The 16,693-nt window shown below is 31.0% G+C and overlaps 1 protein-coding gene across 1 annotated transcript; it reads right to left on the bottom strand.

Moving 5' to 3' along the window:
• Positions 1-826: 826 nt before the first annotated feature.
• LOC133290084 (caffeic acid 3-O-methyltransferase-like) lies at positions 827-4,532 on the bottom strand. Its single transcript, XM_061488143.1, has 4 exons — positions 4,117-4,532; positions 2,021-2,331; positions 1,866-1,930; positions 827-1,239 (listed from the first exon to the last, which is right to left on the bottom strand). Exons 1-4 carry the CDS (start codon positions 4,530-4,532, stop codon positions 937-939), a joined length of 1,095 nt encoding a protein of 364 aa, XP_061344127.1. The 3' UTR covers positions 827-936.
• Between the last annotated feature and the right edge of the window lie 12,161 nt (positions 4,533-16,693).

The raw sequence follows: 16,693 nt of genomic DNA, 5'->3' as shown, positions 1-16,693 counted from the left end.
AGACATAAATTTGAATATTATTATTCAAGAACTAAATTAATCTTTTTTTCTTATGTATGTAAAAATCAAACTAAAGATATGAATGTTTGACCAAACATATCTCTAGCCAATATTTAATTATTTTAATCAATGAACTACTACTGATTTCATTTAATCTTGTATTTATAAATCTTTCATCTATATTAAATTCTTATTTTCGTTTTAGTTTTTTTCGTATTTAACATTAATATATCAATAACGGTTTGATAGGTCACTATTTAACGATATAACTCCAATAGAATTATTATAAAGACATCAGTCGATATCTTCATTATTTAATTATTATAAAATTAATTTATTTTTCTATTGTACAGAATAAACTTCTTAAGTTCCTTAATCCCAACCAAAAAAAAAAAAAACCATTTCTCTCCGAATGATTGTTATGTACCGTTGTACACTCGCTCTTATAAAAAAATTGTGGAATATAGGTGAGAGTCATTTGTGAAGAACTAGAAAGAGATGAATTCATTAATGAAAAGTTATAAGGACAAAGAACCCGCAGGTTCAACAAGCAAAAACTATAGCAACCCACAGCTAGGTGGAAAATTAAATACATAACAGAGTATATCACAAACAATACAGTTCATCAAGTAGAATCAACTTCTTCATTATTACTAATTTATTAGGGGGGCATATTTTCTTATGTTGTAGGATAGTAGGAGAGAAAAAAAGTAGAGATAAGTTAAATGTGGGTCCCACATTTTAAATTAAAAAAGAAAAGAAAAATTAATTGGCACGGAAAACGAATTTGTGTAGGAAAAAGTTCTTATCTCATGTAGATGGAGATAATGATTTCCCTTTATTATGAATCAAGACAACATTATATTGGAGGAAAGCATTGTGGCCTGGCAATTGCACTCTCTCAAAACGTAAATGTGAATGGCAGAAGATTAGAACTTAAGCCTTCTTAAGAAATTCCATGACATAAAAGTTGAAAACAGAGCACGCTACTCGGAAGCCTTGGAATCCAGCCCCCTTAGCCAAAGCCTCGTACTCTTTCTCTGTTCTCTCTTTTCCGCCTGAGCTATGACACAACATTATAACATCCATTTGAAACAGACACTTTGTGGCCAAGTTAGAATCCGGGGTTACTGGAATATTGGATTCAGCCAAAATCACCTTCCCCGTTTCAGGAATGGAATCATAGCAGTTCTTCAAAAGTTTCAAGCATTGCTCATCATTCCAGTCATGACATATCCACTGCATTTATAAATGGTATTTTTGTCATTATCATAAACAAGTGGCAAAAAACATGTCAGCTGTGAAATCAGAAAGTTATATTTACAAACTTTTTATTTACAAACACTTATAAACTACACTATGTTTACCAGTAATACATTCTTGAGTAGAGTCTAACCGGTAATACATAGTGTAGTTTGTACATTTGTAAAAAAAATTGTTAATATAACCCTACTCGTCAAAATAATGCTAAAACTTGATTTCAAAATATGAAATTAATTAAGAGAATAATATTTCTCATATTGTAGGAAATAATTTTCTCTTCTACACTTATAAAAATATGCGGGCGCATGTGAAGGAGCGAAGTTTCTGTGCTCCGAGAGCAGAAATCATTCAGTGGAACTCTGATGAGAGAAAGAGAGAAAAGATTGAGGGGAGAGGAGAGAGAAAAAAAAAAAAAATTTAATCTAGGTGTTAATTTTTTAGTTAAAGAACCGTGGTGGTCCTGGACCACATTAAAAAAATTTCATGTGAATAGAAGAAAGATAAAAAGAAAATATTACCTCACAGACTTTTATACATGTGTACGAGATAAAATTATCTCCTACAACATAAAAAAACATTAATCCCACTGATTAAAAACTTACCTTCATGAAAATGGCGTCACCTTTTGGAACACTGACAAACATGTCTCCACCAACATGCTCCACACCTGCACCAAACACCCAACTTATTAGTTCTTCTCATTTATAACTTTGAAGAGCCACTATATAAACTTCATATGGTATGAATTAAAAAGCACCTGGATAAGATGGAGCCTCTTTAATAACGTGGGGCAAGTCAAAATTAATGCCCTTTATGGTGGGATACTTGGAGACAATCATGTTAGTAATAGCTCCAGTCCCACCTCCAACATCAACCATGGATCCAAGACCCTCAAAGCCTGTATAGGTCTCAAGAATTTTCTTCATTATGATGCTAGAGCAATCGGACATCCCCTTGTTGAAAAGCTTGTTGAACCTTGGATTTGTGCCATGGAATTCAAAGGAAGTCATTCCATAAGCATTGTCAAATGGAAGGCCACCCTCCTTAATTGAATCTGTCAAGTGGTACCTACAATAACACAATCATGAAAAATCTTTAATAAATGACGGTTGAGATGTATAGTACAAAAATTATGTGACATGAGAGAATTCATTCCCTTTACTAAGCATTCACTAATTATAAATACTTCAATTAAACCCTGATAATGATAAAAATAGGTCAGTTGTAATTTGAATTATCATTAATGCTTATGACGTGTCCTCTTCTTATAATGAGGCCGGTTTCTCTCCCGTCCATAAACTTTGTCGAATCCAAAGAAAAAAAAAAGTTGTAATTAAGCACTGGCATCTTCTGCCTTCGACAGATAGTACAACTTTTAGCTCTTCTTCATTGGCTAAAATTTTCTGTAGTTTTTTCTTCTGTAACAAAAATTATTTTATCAAAATCATAGAAAATTCCTGAAAGTTCTAACCGCATGCCTCTAATTTAGTCGTATATGCAAAGTGGTTATTGGAATTGAATTATTCGCACATAAAACTTTGATATGAATAAGTTAAAGTTTTTTTTGCATGAAAAATCAACTAAAATATACATAATCATAAAGTCAAATTTGCATAGCGTTAAAGTTACGCAAATCATTATACCAAAAAAAATATATATATATATGTACATCATTCGTCTGTTTTAATAAGAGTTTAATGTTTCTTATGTCATAATAGATAAAATTATTACCTATATACACATAAAGTATATGAAGTTCATGTGAAATCATATAAAAATAAAATAAAAAATAAAATAAAAGATGGACCTCATATATTTTCATAGGAAAAACTATAAGGAAATAAGAGAGAAAATTTTGATGTAGTCTATTTTTTTTCTTTTTCTGTACGTGACAGACAAATTATTTTTGTCACAGAAATAATTTTTTCATTTTTATATTATGTAGAGATAAAATTATTGAGTAACATGAGAGACATTAAAATATTTTTTTGGAGTTAGACATTAAAATATTTTTACTAATGCGCCTATAATATTTGACTAGTAATTATGGTAAAATCAGAGTCAGATTAAAAGTATAGTAATCTAATTAAGTATTATCCAAAAGAAAAAGAGCAATCTAATTAAGTAGTTATCTTTAAAAGTCTTTGATAAAAGTATTACATATTTCACATGTCCACTTGTCTTGTTTTCTTTGACTCTCTAACCGAGACCCTATCAAAAGCTTGAGGGCATTTTTTATAATTATATAAAACGGATAATATATAATTATAATGATAAAATTATTTTTTCTCTTTTCGTCACACAATCGATAATACTTGAGAAAAGAAAAAAAATAACCTTACTATTATAATTATATACTATCCATAACATATAATTATTATATGACCATTGTATTGAATACTCAGTGCAATTTTTGTATATTAAATTTTTTTCAAAAACTTTGGCATATTTAATTATAACGTAGTAGATCTTTTCATGTTAAAATTTTACAAGATCTGATGATTATGTGAAAATTTTATATTTATCTTTCTCTTTACATATATTAAGTAGGAAGGATCTAATTATTATTAATGAAAAAATAGATCACATAACTGAAATCTTAACGTAAAAAAATCTATTCCCAATTATAACACACGTGGTTGAGCTCCGTCATGTCTGAGTCAGTTCGCATTTAGCATGAAGAAAAATTGAAAAACTTACTTTCACCGACATATGCTAGTTGCCTACTTTGGGAATATACGGAGTCCCCCAACAGATTTTAAACTTCAATAACCTATACCTCTTACTCAAATCATACCATCTCCATATAATAACATAAAGATAATAGTATAAAAAAAAAGTGAAAAATCATACCACATGTCTTTGAGGACTTTGTCGTGTTGCATGAGAAAGGGAGCAATCATGGAGACACCATCTTGATTGTTGACAAAGTATTTGGCCAAAGGGTTAAGACCATAATGCCTTTCAGCCTTACCAAGAGGGAGTTCGCATGTGAGGATGTTATAGCTAGCCAAGAGGCGCAACAATCGGTCCAGCATGGCGGGTGCATCCGGGTTCTTAATTATTGGGAGCTGAGAAGCAATATTAGAAGGAGAAAGATAAGCTCCATCACCAGCTTTGGCTATGGTTTCTATGATACCAAGCTCTAAAGCTGACTTCAGCACCATAGGAACAGCGGTGGCACCTGCTAGTTGCATGGAAAATAGGAACGCATCTTCATCAGATACTTGCTTTGCACTCACCACCTCCTCCCTCTGTCTCTCTCCCATTCTGGTTGGTGTTTCTTAGTTTGAATGCTCAACACAAAATGCCATGATCAGTTATATACATTTTTACAGACGAAAAATCTTGCTTCAACCAAAGGTGTCGACGACTTTTCTACGCTTTAAGTTCACAGTCAAAAGTCGTTAGTCAACAGTCGAAATTAGACATTAGACATCATTGTTGATTATCTCATCTAATACTAATCAAAAGTCGAAATTTATGTCTATTTTATATTTTTTTCTGTATTAATTAATTAAAATATAATTTTTTCCATTCATGTTCCTTTCATTTTTTATTTAATTATTATATATATAAAAAATTAATTTTGTTGTCCCTATTTTAACTTAAAATATAATTTGTTTGTTATGACAAATTGAAGTATAAAAATCAATAAAAGTACTGTGTCTAACATGTAGAGACTAGAAATATTATATTAGTTACCTTATGTATAAAAATCATTTTCAATTTTTTTTTAATATTTTGTAGTAGATTCATATTGATCTCACCACATGCATGCTATAATGCAAACAAACAGTAGACATAAATTTGAATAACTAAATTAATTTTTTGTCGTATGTATGTAAAAATCAAACTAAAGATAAATGTTTGACCAAACATATCTCTACCCAATATTTAATTATTTTAATCAAGAGAAAAGCATCGTTATTAAAATCGGAACGATCCCCCCGAGTTGACCCGGGAATCGGTAAACCGGCTATTTAATCGGTCCGGATGAAGCAACGGATCAGGCATGCATCAGAATCTGTGCGACCCGGTCCGACTCGACCGATTTTCATGAAAATCGGTGACCCGGCCCGGTCCTAAAAAAAATTCCAAATTTTTTTTTCAAAAGAAAAAATCACAATAGACATATTTGAATATTTTTTTGCTTATTGACTTACATAAGTTATGTACCTACAACACTAAAATTATCTCAGTTGTGCATTATGCAGAAAATTTTGATTTGATTTATAGGTAAAGATGTCATTTTCTGAATTTAAAGCCCCGTATCACAATTATTATATTTTTATTTGATCCTTTATTGGATAATAGTATGTGATTAATTATTTTTTATATTAAAAATTTGAAATTTTTATTATTATTTTTAGATATTTGAGTATATTTATAATTTTTTAATATAAATTATAAAATTACATATAATTACCGGGTCATGCGGTTAAACCAGTGACCCACTGACCCAGTACATCGACCGGGTCAATGATCGGGTCGGTTTTAATAACATTGGAAAAAAGTGTGTGTCATTTTAAAGGATGTAAAGTTGTATCATTTTAATAGAGAGAAAGAGATAGATGAAGAGGAGAGAGAGTTGACAAAAAAAAATAAAGGTATGAATCCATCTATTTGTAAGAGTGAAATGGTATAAGTTATATCATTTAAAAGGATAAATATTTTTCCCTTTAATCAATAAACTACTGATTTCATTTAATCCTGTATTTATAAAGCTTTCATCTATATTAAATTCTTATTTGCGTTTTAGTTTTTTTCGTATTTAACATTAATATATCAATAACGGTTTGATAGGTCACTATTTAACGATATAATTCAATTAGAATTATTATGAAGACATCAGTCGATATCTTCATTAATTATTTATTTATTTATTTAAAAAAAACATACTTTCAAGTTTTGAATATGCATTAGGACAGCATATATATGGGGACATTGACCCTCATGTTTTTAAAAAGAATTTACCTGAATATCATGACACTTTAAAAAATTATCAAACTATCACGGCTTCAAATTTGCTAATAGCTATAGCAAATATATATAGTTGTGCCACATGAGGTGGTTAAAGCTATTGTGGAGTTTAGTGATTTTGCCCATACAAAAAATATTGGCAGATACCTGGACTATAGAATGAAACATGGCAGAATTAGCAAGCTTCACTACGGAGATATTTTGGACAAAGTTAACAATTGATTACAAGGTTAGAAAAAGCAATGTTTATCTATGGCTGAGAGAGTCACTCTAGCCAAATCTGTCCTATCAGCCATACCCATGTTCCATATGCGGAATAGTCTTCTCCCTAAAGGCATCTGTGATGATATTAAAAAACTTCAAAGGAGTTTCATTTGGAGAGACTCAGATTCGCAGAAAAGAATTCATGTTGTCAACTGGGCTTTCTAAAAATCAGGGTGGATTGGGAATTATCAATCTTAGGAAGCAAAATGAAGTCTCCATCTCAGCTCTGGGCAAAGGTTTTGATTTCTAAGTATGGTAGGAATAAAGATATTTCAAAGGAGGTCATTTGCAAATCATATGATTCTCATCTCTAGAAGAACTTAGGCAAGATATGGCCTACCATGTTAAGTAATCTCATTTGGCAGATTGGAAATGGAAAGAGAATTGTTTTCTGGAAGGACAATTGAACTGGGCTTAGCTCCAACCTGCTATCTTTGGCTATAACTTCTCCAACTGCTGAGGAATCTGATCTGAAGATTAATCATAGTAGCTTTGTTGATGGGGAGGGCTTGAATCTTCAGTATCTTTTGCATCATTTTGATAGTAGTGTGGTGAACCGTATTCTGGCAATACCTCATCCTGATGATGATGTAGAAGAGGATTTCTTGATGTGGAACAACTGGAAACCAAGCCTGTCGATAGTTAAAATTGCTTATAGTAACTGGCTGTCTATTAATTCTACAACTCCAAATAGTGGCTGGGACAAAATCTGGAGCTGGAAAGGTAAAGAAAGGGTGAAATTGCTCATGTGAAAATTATTGCATGAAAGAATGCCAACAAAGGAGAACATAACTAAGTGGAGTGGATCTCTTAATAATTTCCCTTCTTGTCCTGACAAGGTGGAGACTTGTCTTCACGTATTCAGAGATTGCCACAAAGTAACTAAGGTTTGGTTGCTTCCTTTATTCCATCCCTTTCCTCCTGACTTTTTTAGCTCTTTCTCCTTTAATGAGTGGAAGATCCTTAACTTGAATTAGTAGTAGTAAAGTAAGGGACTGGAGGGATTACTTCTTTACTGCCTGCAATTCTTTGTGGACATGGAGAAACAAAAAGCTTCATAAAGAGAATTATAAGAGACATGATAACCCTTCATCTTTTCTTGTTGATTTAATGGAGGAAAAGAGGATTTGTTATACAAGTAGAAGTTATGTTGTCTCTGTCATGCCCTCTAATTTTATCCACTTTGTTTGGACCACTCCAGTTCAAGGATTCCTAAAGCTGAATATTGATGGGGCAGCTCTTGGCAATAGAGCTGCTTATGGTGGTCTCTTGAGGGACTGGAAGGGTTAATGGATCAGTGGTTTTTTTGCTTTCATAGGGTCCTGCTCCCCCTTACAATCAGAACTCTGGGCTATTCTCAAAGGACTAGTCTTTGCCTGGAACTATGGTTGGAAGAACATCATTTTGGAATCAGATTCATTACAAGCTATTAGCCTTCTTACCAGTGTTGGTAAAGATACTCGAAAGCTCCCTTTGGTAGCTAAGATTCGAGTCCTACTTAATAAGTATTAGTCTATTGTGTTAAAGCACATCCCAAGGAATTGCAACAACTGTGCAGATTGGATTGCAAAAAAGGCTTTGATTGATCCTCCTGGTCTCATTATTTACTCCTCACCGCATAGTGATCTCATTAATTTGCTTGCTGCTGATCTCCTGGACCCAGGATTGGAGGCATCTGCTGGTTTGTAAGGCGCTGTTGCAGCTTCTCTTGCTGTGCAGGGTCTTGCTCTGTTTGTTTGTTTTCTTTCAGTTTTTTCTTTTTTTAGTTTTGCTGTTATTTTCTTGGGGCTTTGCCCCTTATGTTATCAAAAAAAAAAAAGTTGTGCCACATGATACATTTCCTTAAACTACCAAAGTCGCTATTAGTGGTAGCGAGTTTAGACTAAACTCGTTAGCACTAATAACGACTTTTTTATTCTCAAAAAATGTTTCCTTATGTCTCGTTTAGCATATTTTATCTCTATGAATGTTGTTTTTTAATTTTTATTCTCCAAAAGGTGTATGGATCTCAAGAAATTACGTGGAATTAAAAAATTACCCAATTTGGATACCAAAATCAAAAGTTATGACTTTTCAAAAATGAGTTGACTTATTTTACCACGTGTTGGTCTATACTCGTTACTACTGACAATGAGTTTGTCTTATTCTGCCATATGATAGTTGAAACTCACTACAACTACCAGCGAATTTGGAGCCATGACAATTTGGTAATATAATTTTTGTTGAAATATATAAAATCATTAATGTAGCCTCACCCAACAGTTTAAGCTTTTGGATTCAATTGGTTCTTTACATGGTATCAGAGCCTTTGTGTACCGGGTTCGATCCTCACTGCTCCCCATTTTCTTTCTAGTGGAATTTCTTTCTTCGCACAGGTAGGTGGGCCTGTGCATTGTCCACCCTTCAAGCCCAGTGGGTTCTCGTGTGAGGGGACGGGCTCTCGTGTAAGGGGACGTGTTGAGATATATAAAACCATTAATGTAGCATCACCCAAAAGCTTAAGCTTTTGGGTTGAATTGATTCTTTACATGATATCAGAGCCTCGTGTCCCGGGTTCGATCCTCGCCGCCCCCCACTTTTTTTCAAGTGGAATTTCTTCGTGTCCCGGGTTCGATCCTCGCCGCCCCCCACTTTTTTTCAAGTGGAATTTCTTTGTTCGCACAGGTAAGTGGGCCTGTGCATTGTCCACCCTTCAAGCCCAGTGGGCTCTCGTGTGAGGGAGCATTTTAAAATATATAAAATCATTAATGTAGCCTCACCCAAAAGCTTAAGCTTTTGGGTTGAATTGGTTCTTTACAATTTTAGCACAATGACATTGCGGTAAATTTTTTTGAACAGTACGGTCAATATCCTACATATATGTGTAAGTAAACCTAATTCATGGATCCGAACAGAACCTCTGTAAAAAATATTTTATTTAGAAATCAAGTTCCCTACATTTTGGGTCATACATATTATCCAGTGTTAAAGCATATGCTTCTATGCTTAAAATAATATTAATTTGAATCCGTTACAAACACAATTGCCTCTATATAAGAATGTCTGTGATTTATCAAAGATAAAATAAAATAATATTAATAATTTCGGTTTGAGATAGTCCAAAATACTGGCAATCGACTTTATTTGACATAGTCCACCATTGTAGTTATAATTAATTCAAAATGTAACAAAGGAATTGATATGCAATTTTGTCCATGTGTACTCCGCTTCCCTAAATTTCAAATCAGTTTTATTTGCGCATACGTAACCTTTTTTGTCAATTAATAGTCATGTAACATCGAGGATTCAGTCTTACATTTGTTAAATAAAAAAATTACGACTTATTAATTATATTTATTCCATTCATTTTTTCATTTTTAATATCATATCGTATGATCCATCTATTTTTAATTATTGTACCAAAATATGTATTACTGAAAATATTTTTAATTTCGACAGGGTTAGAGGCTATCGACCTCCCACTTTTCAAAATCAACTATTAATATTATCTTTATAATGTTTGAGCAGTCATACTTAACACCACCAATACGCTATTATTTGTTAAGTATTTTTTCTAATTTTATTAAAAGGTAATGTTATTTATATTAACTTTAAAAAATATAAAAATATGAAATACAATAGAAAGGTACAGGAGAAGTAAATGTTAGGAAATTATATTTACGAATGTTGTATAAATAATTATATTATGTTATTTAATATATATTGGGTAAATTAAAATGATCAATAAAGATGTCCAAATAAATTTCTAAGTAATTGTGGGACAAATGGATGGATACCAATATTGGACCAACTAGGTATAATGGGAGCTTACTGACTCAACAATAAATAAAAATACTATAAAGGATTATGGTCTCAATATGTCAAATAACAACCCTCTTTTCCATCAAGAGAGAGACAACACACTAAAGAATAAGGATTAAGGCTATTTGACTGAGGAAGATCGCATATCCCATAAAGAGAAGATCATACTAAAGAATAAGGATTAAGGCTATTCGACAAAGGAAGGTCGCATACCCCAAAGGAGAAGATCGAAGTTATTCCGCTGTTATGGAAACATGTACGCCTCCACCTTTATGTTAATATTCGTTTATGATTTGGTATGATGGATCTTGATTTATTGGTGATAGTTATCACCATAAGGTTAAGAGGAATTATTATTCCAACATAAATTTGTACAAAATATATTGAAAAAAGTATTTGTCATTTTAAATGACATAAAGTTATGTCATTTTGAGAAAGATAGACCCAAAATAATATTTTTTATTTAAAATTTAAATTAAAAAAATCATTCACTTTCTCCCCCATGATTTTCATTCATGTGTCTATCTCTCTCTTAAAATAACATAACTTATGTCATTTAAAATGACAAACATTAAACCCATATATATTTAAGCATAATATAATTAGTTTTATTTTCTAATCAATCTCAATTATATTTAATGTTTATCTAAATATCAACATATAATAATCAAATAAATAAGACAAGATAAATGACTAAACATATGAAAATTAAAGAAAAAAGATTTAAATATAATGAAATTATATTTATTTTGTAGTCAATATCAAATAGATTAGATGCCTATCTAAATATTAATATCAATATATAATCCATAAAATTGATTTGAATATATATATTATATTATATTATATTATATTACGATTCATGAAGTGTGATTTATATATTTTTAGTATTTTCATTCAATTATATAATTTTAAAATTTATTAATTATGGAATTTAAAATACATGTAATTTCATCTCCTCATAAAAAAATTCCTAGCTATGACATTGTATTCATGAGTTCAGAAATATCCTTTGAAGGATTTAAATACGAAAAAAGATGTCAAAAATAATGGTTTGGGTGGAAAATTTTCATTTAATATTTTTCATAGGTTATGATTTTAAAAAAAAAAATATATATGTTCAGGCTCATTCTGATTAAAAATTATATATATTCTCATAATTGTTAGTTGTATGAATTGATTATTAAATTTTTTTTATAAGTTTTGATATATAATTTGTGGTATTTTTTTAATTTTGTTAGCATTTTAAATTATTATTTGAGGTTAGTATATACTGTTATTTCACTTATGTATGTTTTATACTTTTTTTTTAAAAAAAAACAATTCTTTTAAATATCCACTAAATTTCATAAAATTTCGTTTTCTCTTCATAAATGAGCATTCATAACAAGGATGAACTAAGGGCGTACCTTCCATATTATCATTTATAATTTGTGATGATATAAGTGAGTAAAAATGGGGAGAGAAAAAATAGAGCTATGCTACAAGTATCAACCTATACAGAGTTACATAACTTTTTTTTTTCAATTTAAGTTGAAATTAAAAAATACTTTAAAACAAATTAGTCCCTAAATTACATAAATAAAAATAGAGTTTTATCTTTATTATGTTATAGGAGAGGATTTCTCTCTCTTGCTCGCACAACCCACATGAAGCCCCCACATGTTTCCAATAGGCCTCACATGTGAGTTGTGCCACAAAGAGAGAGAAATCATCTCCTTTAACATAAAAAAATAATCCCCATAAAAATATATCTATGACTAATGTAATTTAAAGTATATCATGATCTTAACTAACTAAAATTTAAAGGTAGACATATTTTCACTAATACATTTTATAAATAAATTTAATTTTAGACATATTGTCATGTAACATTTTTGTGCCTAACTTTTTCTTTTAGGTTTTTACAAAGAGTTTAATGTTTTTACAATAAATGCAGATAAGTGAAACAACGTTGTTTTGAGGTTAAAAGATTAAAAAATTATAATGATAAAGATTATTATATCTCTGGAATAAATTAAAATTATAAAAACACATTAATTTACGTCCTAAAATGATATCATTTTGGACTCAATAAAAATAATTTATCTTCATTCACTGCAAAAAAAAAAAAACCTTTTGACAAGTTTCATTAGGACTTTATTTATTTAATACCTATGAAAAAAAAAACATAAAATTTTAATGTTTTTAAGAGGAGGGGATTCGTTCCTCCATGTGTGTGCGTATATACGTGTGTCACAAATTCATTAACTGAAATTGTCGAGTATATATCATGGGTTTATTTTTTTTACAAAGATAAGTTATCTGTGATGAATCTAAAATGATATTGTTTTGGGACAGAAATTAAGATATTTTTATAATTTTTTATTTCAAAATTACAATAACCTTTATAATTATAATTTTTTAATTTTTAATCTCAAAATAATATTATTTTAAGAGTGAATGAAAATAATTTATTTACATTTCACCGTAGAAATACTAAAATCATATATCATATGTTCAAAAAAAAACATAAAAAAGGATCGGAACAAACGAGTACAACTATTGGTTCAAGTTCGGAGAATTATTACAACCCACTTGGTAATTCAGCAACATTTGGGCTTCGGCTTAATACATGGGCTTATCGGGTGTGGTATTGGCAATAGACATACATTGAATTTTTTAGTAGAAAAATGTTTAGGGTGTTGTAATCTTTTTATACAAGTTAAATTTCATCTTGAAAACAATCTAATTTGCTCGCTTTTGGGTTTATGCAATTGACTAACGATAAAATTGCTTTACTAAATAATTTCATCCCAGCTTGTATTATTATTTAATATAAAATAGCTGCTTCGTAGCCGTTTATTTGTATGTGCAAACTAATATTCAGAAATCTTGGTTGGCTCTACTGTATGTGTGATTCACTCTCGAACGAAAGATGAACTTTAACAGTTAGTGTAAGACATTTTAGTGGCTATGAAATGTCCAGTATGTTCTATATTGGTGCGCATATATTTCTCTAGTAAGTTACAACGTAATATACAGCAATGTGGCTTTCAAATTCATTATTATTTATAACACGAGGAATAAATGCCAAAAAGGAACGACATCCTATGGGTTGGAATTAAAGATGATACCAAACATACTATATACATCTCTGGCTATGGCATCCACAGGACCATAGCCTATGATATTCTATGCCGTACTAGATAGCTAGTGTACCAATAAAGGAAGAAAAGGGCTAAGGACTACGCTTCACACTGATATTTTTTAATACAAAATATTGTCTTTGCCTCTAGTACTTTGAAAATGCGGAAATTTAAGTGTGATTATCAAGTCCTAGTTAAAAAAACATAAAAGAAGAAGAAGAAACTAAGCAAGTATGTGAAGATTACGTGAATATATTTGTAAAAAATCAATTCAATTCAAAAGTTTAAAATGTTAAATGAGGGTCTCTTTAATGATTTATATTATACTTTAACATGTCTCCTCATAAGAGAGTCCATTAGATTTGAAAGGTGGATAATGCATCAGGTCCAGTCTACCTGTACTAAGAAACTCCACACAAAAAATGGGTGGCGGCGAAAATCAAACTTGAGACACCGAAGCTCTAATACCATATTGAAGATGGCGCATGGAAAGGAGATCTCAGGTGCATGGGGAAGATGTTATTGTGCATAAAAACATGCGTACCCTTGTCGGCGCGTGAGGGTGCGAGCGGCGGTGTTTGGCAATGCGGCTTGAACGACGGTGACCGCACTGGGAAGACGAACCGAACGGTGGTGGTGGCGGCCAAAAACTTGTCGAAAAAAGGGAGACGGTGGGCTGTGGCGTCCAACTTCCGGATGAACGACGGAGGAGCAACACAGCAACGACCCAAGAGTAAAAGAGATGTCCGGAAACTGACAAGGAAACAGTATCCGAAAAAAATTTGAAAATTGTGATGAACAATGAGTTCACCGAAAATGAATCAGGATTCCTCTCGTTAGACTAGATATCATGTAAAGAACTAATTCAACTCAAAATTTTAAGGTGTTAAGTGAAGATCTCTTTAATGATTTATATTATACTCTAACAATATTAATAGAATGATTTATTAATTTTTCATTTTAAAATTTTGTATTAAGATATGATGTCAAAATTAATTCATGGATGTCTCCATATTCTTGCACCCCGTGATTATCTAACAATCCCTTACTTAAATTTCCAATATATAGTTAATAACATATCTGTAAAGATTAAATTATGATACATAGCTAATGATCAGTGTGCAGGTTTAAAAATAATGAGTGTTAAGATAATAAGATATGATCATTATCGTAAGTAACAGCTTCTTTTTCAATGAAGCATTAAATTTCTACTTTTAAAAAGTTGTATGATCGGGTGTTGGTTCCCTGCCTTGGCATCACATACCGTGATACCATCCCCCGTAAAATAGAAAACCCACAACACCAGTATTTAAAAATTAAGTTCGGCCATTGACTCGATGTAGGTCAAAGGTCATAGATTTAATTCAGGGATTAGACTCATTTTGTTAACCCCATTTTATATATTAAAAATGATAGGTTATTGTACTTATCTTTGTCTATCTCTTTTAATATCGTTAAATTATAATCTCATTAAATGGTGAAGATTTGTGAAATATAATAAATCTTTTTTCTCTATTTTTCTCCTAACTGCCTCCCAAACTCATTCTCTCTCCTCTCCTTTCTCCATAATTTGTTTTACTGTAAAACCAATAACTCTAAACACCTAAACCAGGTTTCAGGCAGAAATAGCAAAAGAGTGTAGCCCATGGTAGTTAAAATCGGGATTTAAATCTTAAAATCCTGATTTTAACGATTTATTTTTGCTAAAACGATTTAGATTTCACTTAAAATCGTTTCCAATACAAAATTCCGATTTAGACATTTACTTAAGCCCTGATTTTAACTATTGGAATGATGTTAAACAAGTTAGAAAAATTGTTGAATATAACATTGCTGATGTTTCATCCGAAGATAAATGGATTGTGAAAAATGAAAGAACTTTATCTCATGATGAAAGTTTAGATGAAGACAATTTTGAATGATGTAGTTGAAGATCACGTGGAACAGAATGTCTTCGATGATAATAACTTGAATGATTTATTAGCTTAGACCCTTAGAGTGTAACAATTGTATGCAAATGTATAAGGATGGTGGCATGTAGTCTATTTTTCTTAATTTTTTTATACATAAGCATATGTATATAAAAATTTAATTTTAGAGTGCAGGTAAAATCTACGATTTGTATTACGATTTACGATTTTTTATTCCCTTTTCGATTTTAGGTAAAATCCCGATTTTGACTACCTTGGTGCAGCCTCATCCCCATAATTTCAATCACCAACAAAATGAAGAAAATCCAATAAATAAAAAGGGAAATTTTCGAATTAGAGACCTCTAAATTGTTGAATGGTGCGAATGAGGGTGGAGACCTCCGTGGTTGAGAAATAAAACAAAAATGTTGATTGATTTATCTACTATATAATGAGTTGGGAGCACAAATTCATTAATAGATTTTTTTTGTTTTGGTAATTCAATTGCTACAATTCTACAATACATTGAGTTGCATCAGCATGTGTTATTATTTAAAAGAGAAAAGTTGAATACAATTCTACAATACAATGAGTTGTCTCTTTCTTTGTCGACAGACAAAAATAAGAGGAAAGAAAAAGATGAGAGGTAGTGAGGAGAATAAAAGGGATAAAACGGTTTATTTTATAATACAAATCTCCACCGATGGATGAGATTACAATATAACGGTATTAAAAGGATAGGCAAATTAAGAGTAGGCAAAATAGCATATCCCTAAAAAGGATAGAATATTCTACCTACCTTTGTCTATCTATTTTAATACCGTTAGATTATAATCTCATTCAATGGTGGAGATTTGTGGAATAAAATAAATTTTTTCCCTTTCTTTCTCCTCACTGCCTTCCAAACTCATTCTTTCTCCTATCCTTTCTACATAATTCATTTTATTGTAAAATCAATAACTCTAAACACCTAAACCAGGTTTAAGGCAAAGATAGCAAAAGGGTGCAGCATTATCCCTATAATTTCAATCACCGACAAAATGAAGAAAATCCAATAAATAAAAAGAGGAATTTTCGGATCAAGGACCTCTAAATTGTTGAATGGTGCGAATAAGGGTGGAGACCTCCATGGTTGAAAAATAAAACAAAAAATTCACCAAAAAAAGAAATAAAACAAAAATGCTGATTGATGTATATACAATACAATGAGTTGCAGGCACAAATTCATTAATAATTTTTTTGTTTTGCTAATTCAATTGCTACAATTCTACAATACATTGAGTTGCATCATCATATGTTATTTAAAAGAGAAACGATAATTTTATCAAAAAAAAAAAAGAAACG

The sequence above is a fragment of the Gastrolobium bilobum genome, unplaced genomic scaffold (assembly GCF_033153095.1).
Source record: "Gastrolobium bilobum isolate Gb01-03AN ecotype WA unplaced genomic scaffold, APGP_CSIRO_Gbil_v1 utg7782, whole genome shotgun sequence".
NCBI classification, from domain to species: Eukaryota; Viridiplantae; Streptophyta; class Magnoliopsida; order Fabales; family Fabaceae; genus Gastrolobium; species Gastrolobium bilobum.
Note: the sequence above shows the minus strand (reverse complement) of the source record. Positions and strands in the feature narration are given on the sequence as shown.

Bases quoted from the DNA above. Each gene is read 5' to 3' on its own strand.
- LOC133290084 (XM_061488143.1), bottom strand. From the start codon at position 4,532: ATGGGAGAGAGACAGAGGGAGGAGGTGGTGAGTGCAAAGCAAGTATCT. The intron at 2,332-4,116 runs GTATGATTTTTC...GTGTTATTGTAG, and splicing joins AAAGTCCTCAAAGACATGTG to GTACCACTTGACAGATTCAA. The intron at 1,240-1,865 runs GTAAGTTTTTAA...TTATAAATGCAG, and splicing joins GTGACGCCATTTTCATGAAG to TGGATATGTCATGACTGGAA.